We start from the raw sequence: 6,000 nt of genomic DNA on the forward strand, positions 1-6,000 counted from the left end.
TGCATTGACTCATGCACCTTTTTGAAAATCATCTGACATGAAGATGGAACACATTTTTGTTGTTAATATGATTTATATTACTGGTAGTTCATACAAGACATTATCGTCCTCTAAGCCAATCTGCACTTTAACATAGGCCTGGGTTGTTTTTATTTCTGCTAGCGCCGCGGATATAAGAAAGAGGTCTTTAAAGCTGAGTCAATGTTGATGGTTTTGTTGAACATTTGTATTTCACAGGAGAGAAACTGTATTCAAAGAAAGCTATTAAAATAGTCTTTGAATCTAAATATACTTTCTTTGTGTTGATTTTACATTAATTCCATGATTTTACTCAAGTAGATATCTGTTACAAGCTTCGGTCTTAAGTAGAAAAATGCTATTTATTATAATCTAGATTACAGAAAATTGTGAGATTAATTAGTCAAAAAAAATGTAATCTATTGACAGCACTAATATTTTTGTTTAGTCCAGCACCTGCCTTGACGGTTCTGGATGTACGCTGCACTCTTCAATCTGCTTCTATTGTATTTTTGACCTCACAATTTCATATCTGGCTGAAAACAGCCACCCTGGGAATGTAAAACAGATCTAATACGTAATAATCAATTTAGCCGTTAACCTTTCCACTGAAAACAAAAAGGCACATGTCACCATTTTTAGACTTTAGTAGTTCTGTCACTGTTCCGTTATCCAATTCAAATGACTATAGGGGTAGAGAGACACATTGTGAAATAGTAAAAAAAAATGATACATGCCCCTTTAAGAGTTTCGATCACTCACTGCATGAATCATGTCAAAGGTCGACAGATAGCTCAAGGTTCCTCCCTGTCCCTGGCTCAACGGCTAACCCCCCCTCCCCCCCCCACCCCATGTGTCTGGAGCGATATGGTGCATTTGGTCGGTCCTTGTGAAGTCGGACATTTGTCACGTGACCAAAATGGTACAAGGCGACAAAACGTTCGGATGTGCTAGTTAGCAAAGGCAGGACCGATCAGGTGCAGCAAGGCAGCAGATTCAACACCAGATTAGTCAACCTTTATTTCTTGATGCCGGTGGTTTGGGGGTGATTTTTTTTAATTTTTTTTTATTAATAGTTTGAAACACAAAACAGCTCAACATAAATACAGTACAAAACAGACAAAACTAAACTCACAAACAGTACAATACAAATCAAACTAAACTCACAAACAATACAATACAGTACAATACAGACTAAACTAAACTCACAAACAATACAATACAGTACAATACAATACAGACAAAACTAAACTCACAAACAGTACAATTCTACACTTGCACAACCTGAAAGTAGGCACTTCCGGCTGACTTCCGGTTGCGAATGGTACTTCCTGTCCCATCCAAATACATTGTTTTTAGCAACTTTTCTCCCGTTATTTAAACAACTTTGTCGTCACAGAGAGGCAATGAAACGTTTGTATTATTATAGTATAGAATGTATTTAATAAGCAAACGTTTGTCAGCAGGGTTTTTGGGCTGTATTTCATGTAAAAACATTTACTGTTAGTTTACTTGCTCACGCTAATTAAGGCTAATGCTGGCTAACAGAAGCTAGCGCAAGAAACGACGCCGCAAAGTATTGTTTATAGTGCATTTCTTGTCACCTTATAGCATTTGTACATTTGTATGACAGTCTATAATGCTCCCGTGAGGTTTTTCCGGACGTTTTGGTAATGATTTTCACTATAAAATCATATTTCTAAATGACAGGAAGTTGATGAAAACTGTCCGGAATAGCTTTGAGCTAACGATCTTTGCCGATGCATTCCATTCTAAACGTAGCGTTAGTTGTTCAAAACATTACCTGTCTATATAATTTGTTCCTCAACATTAGCTTCTAACTGTAGCAGGCTGCAGCTTGCTGGCTAACGTTAGCTTCTAACTGTAGCAGGCTGCAGCTTGCTGGCTAACGTTAGCTTCTAACTGTAGCAGGCTGCAGCTTGCTGGCTAACGTTAGCTTCTAACTGTAGCAGGCTGCAGTTAGTTTACAAAACATTACCTGTCTATATAACGTTGAGGAACAAATTATATAGACAGGTAATGTTTTGAACAACTAACGTTACATTTAGAATAGAATGCATCAGCAAAGATCGTTAGCTCAAAGCTATTCCGGCCAGTTTTCATCAACTTCCTGTAATTTAGAAATATGATTTTATAGTGAAAATCATTACCAAAACGTCCGGAAAAACCTCACGGGAGCATTATAGACTGTCATACAAATGTACAAATGCTATAAGGTGGCAAGAAATGCACTATAAACAATACTTTGCGGCGTCGTTTCTTGCGCTAGCTTCTGTTAGCCAGCATTAGCCTTAATTAGCGTGAGCAAGTAAACTAACAGTAAACGTTTTTACATGAAATACAGCCCAAAAACCCTGCTGACAAACGTTTGCTTATTAAATACATTCTATACTATAATAATACAAACGTTTCATTGCCTCTCTCAGCTCTCTGTGACGACAAAGTTGTTTAAATAACGGGAGAAAAGTAGCTAAAAACAATGTATTTGGATGGGACAGGAAGTACCATTCGCAGCCAGTCAGCCGGAAGTGCCTACTTTCAGGTTGTGCAAGTGGAGAATACAGACAAAACAATCCTACTTTCAGTCATAACTATTCTCCAAATATGTCCTTATATAGATCCAGGGACCGTCCTCTGGGGGTGATTTTGTAAGGAATCCCAGCATGTCAACAACATCATATTTCGGATGATGATGATGATCCCATGATACTCGCGTGTAGAGCTGCCGCGGTATCGGTATTACCGCGGTATCGCTGTTACATCATGCCCACCGCAGCGTTGGGCTGAATACCGGCATCACCGCTGTTTTTTATTATATTATTATTATTATTACGCTCTCGTTGGGCTTGCGGCTCTGCAGATATACCCTACTTCTCTGTCGAGATTCCAAGCGACCCTATTGGGTACCAGAAAAGTCACATGAAACATTGCAGACCACTGATTGGTCAGAAGAGAGACGCTTCACACGTTGGATCGTCTTGCAGTGCTTTTACTTCCTGAATCTCAGCCATTGATCAGAGCTCAGTCACAACACGGCTAATATACGTTAGCTCCCACCGGAGACCGGAGTGTATTACCGACGTACCGTCGCTCCTCAGGGAACGAGGCATAATGATTTTACTGCAACGAAATGTTATAATAAAAGCCCTTCGTTCTATACACTTGTCTGATTGAAAACTTTATTAACAGACCGCAGAATGGGTACAACTCGGCACGCTCTGAGCAAAGAAAGGAACTTAGATATTAATTGAGTAACGCTTGCCTTGCTATGTGGTCCGGTAAATACGAACGTGTAACTATACTAACGTTAATGCCACAAATCGAATGCCTTTGTAATCATAAGTAGTAACGTTATAATAATAAGAAGAAGAAAGGGTCGGGGGGTAACCGGCGGGCGCGACACCGAGGGGAGACTTCGAATCAGTGTTTCACTTTTAATAACGAATGCGTGCATGCCGAATCCCAAACAATATTCATGCTGCAAAGTCATCCTCTAAAGATAGACATTTAGACTAGAGGCAGGCTATATGCTATATAAAGAGTAGACTACAAAAAAAATGCATTCAAACTTTTTTTTTTTTGTGTGTGTGCGGTAATACCGCGGCGGTAGGAAATATATTGCAAATGTGTGCGGTAAGGAAAACATCAATACCGCGGCAGCTCTATTCGCGTGTTCATAATAAAGTATATTTGCACCAGAAAAGAGTGAGTGAAACAACGCCATGGCCCATGACGGGTCATCACCATGCAACCTGTCCGAGTTGAATGAATGAATGAAAACTTTATTTAACAGATTGCAGAATGGGTACAATAATACAGTACGGCTCAATACACACAATTGTTAAGGGGATGCAGACCAGAGAAAGACGTTCGTCTTGTTTACATCAGGGTCCCCCATTTTCAATTCATAGTGAGTAAGTGAACATAGAAGTGAGTTCGAGTGCAACTTCCTGGTGGTATATAAACTCAGAAATTTCTGACTTGACGGGGACCGACTGAACGGCGCAGGGAAACAGAACTGGATCAGGCGGCTGCGTGAGCACATCTGTCACGTGACAACATGACACTTCCTAGTGGTGGTGACTCGTTACATTGTAACGACACTGTTGTTGACTGTATGCCGAACAGCGTGTAATTGATTGATTGAAAACTTTGTTAACATATTGCAGAATGGGTACAATACAGTACGGCTCAATACACACAATTGTTAAGGGGATGCAGACCAGAGAAAGACTTTCGTCTTGTTTACATCGGGGTCCCCCATTTTCAATTCATCATGACATACATGACATACAGATAGACAGTACTGCTACATCTATACATGTATGACATACCAGATTTACAAATACAGTACTGTTTGTGATACAAAAGTGTCAAAAAAAGAGAGTATTCAGAACCAGAACCACTCACCGATCTGCCCGATGAACTCGATCTTGATCCCGTTGTGTTCGAGTCTCTTGCCGGGGTTCTTGAGAGTCACGTTGACTTTCCCCGACACCGTCTCGCCGTCGTAGAAGAGAAAGTACCGGTCCTTCTTGCCGTCTTCACCTTTGTATTCCGCTTTCTTCCTCGTCTCGGCGTCACTCAGAACTATGTCCAGCTCGGCGCTGGTGCCGAAACCGAAGAAGCTCATCGCTGCTGCAGCTACTGTCCGTTCTGACGAGGACCAGAGAAAGAGAGAGAGAGAGAGAGAGAGAGAGAGAGAGAGAGAGAGAGAGAGAGAGGGGGGGGGGGGGAGAGAGAGTAGAGAGAGAGGGGGGGAGAGAGAGAGGCAGAGAGAGAGAGATAGTAGAGAGAGAGAGAGAAGGGGAGAGAGAGAGAGGGGGGGAGAGAGAGACACACAGAGAGAGAGAAAGATAGAGAGAACCAGAGAGAGAGGGAGACGGAGAGTCAGAGATAGAGAGAACCAGAGAGAGAGAGAGACACACAACACCCAACAACTACCGACCCAACAATTTCCTTTCCGTTTAGAGAGTGCTGTCCAATGCAAAAACGAGAAGCAGATTATTGAATGTTTCTCGCTGCAGCAACAGATAGAACTGCGCTTGTTGTGTGATGTCAGCACCGCGAGTGTATATATGCATGCAACACCTATTTTTGATAACGTCCGAATAATAAATGTAAAGGAAATAGCCTTTATACTCGCGTGACAAATATTACATTATGTGTCTGGAACTGGAAGCGCCGCCGTGTTGTTGTGACGATTCTTCTAATCTAGATAAGTCTGCGCTTTTCCAGCGCAGTATTATAATGAGCGCGAGCGGAGCAACAGACCGTGCACCTGCCTACTTGGGTTATATTTTGTTATGTTACGCTCTGCTCTATTGGAACTATCCCTTTAATCATATACTATCATGAAAACTTTCACCACGTGTCCGCACCTGCCCACCTGCCTGACCACTCCCACATCCGCTCCTATATAAGCGGGGTCATGGCCATATTATCAGCTCAGCTGGCGCGCTACATGTCGGGGCTGATGGCGGACGGGGCGGTGCAGGATGACCATCAACAGTACCTCCACGCCCAGGCGGCTGGAGCCATCCTGCACCTGACGCAGCTGCAGGCGATAGCCGCCGGGAAACAGCGCGCCCTGGCCACTCTAATCCAGCGCCACCTTTGGCTCGAGCAGGCGGAGGTACCGGATCAGCGAAGGATCCCCCTTCTCATGGCCCCCCTCTTTGACGCTGGACTATTTGGATCGGCGATGCACCAGATGACGGCTGCCTGCAGGGACATGGAGGAGCAGCGCTCCGTGCTCCAGTCCCACTTTCCCCGACCCGACGCTACTGGGTCATTATACGAAAGCTTGCCATTTTGTGTCCCTCGAACAAAACTCCTCTGTCAATTTTAATAAAAAAAGAATGAACAATAAAACATTTCATAATTTAGATTCCTGATGTGTCATGTAACATAAAAACAAATAAAATGTATTTTGCTTTTTGTTTTTAAAAGAATTTTAAA

At 42.5% G+C, this 6,000-nt stretch overlaps 1 protein-coding gene across 1 annotated transcript in view; it reads right to left on the bottom strand.

The window, feature by feature from the left end:
- The window catches only part of LOC311233018 (vacuolar protein sorting-associated protein 26B-like), a 50,578-nt gene extending 45,357 nt beyond the window's left edge, over nucleotides 1-5,221 (bottom strand). The window contains exons 1-2 of the mRNA XM_084319872.1: nucleotides 5,200-5,221; nucleotides 4,450-4,695 (exon numbers count right to left, since the gene is read on the bottom strand). Of these exons, the coding sequence (XP_084175998.1) occupies nucleotides 4,450-4,672 (223 nt within the window). The 5' untranslated portion in view covers nucleotides 4,673-4,695; nucleotides 5,200-5,221. The remainder of the gene's footprint in view (nucleotides 1-4,449; nucleotides 4,696-5,199) is intronic.
- Between the last annotated feature and the right edge of the window lie 779 nt (nucleotides 5,222-6,000).

The sequence above is a fragment of the Notolepis coatsorum genome (assembly GCF_963971535.1).
Source record: "Notolepis coatsorum genome assembly, chromosome: 8".
NCBI classification, from domain to species: domain Eukaryota; kingdom Metazoa; phylum Chordata; class Actinopteri; order Aulopiformes; family Paralepididae; genus Notolepis; species Notolepis coatsorum.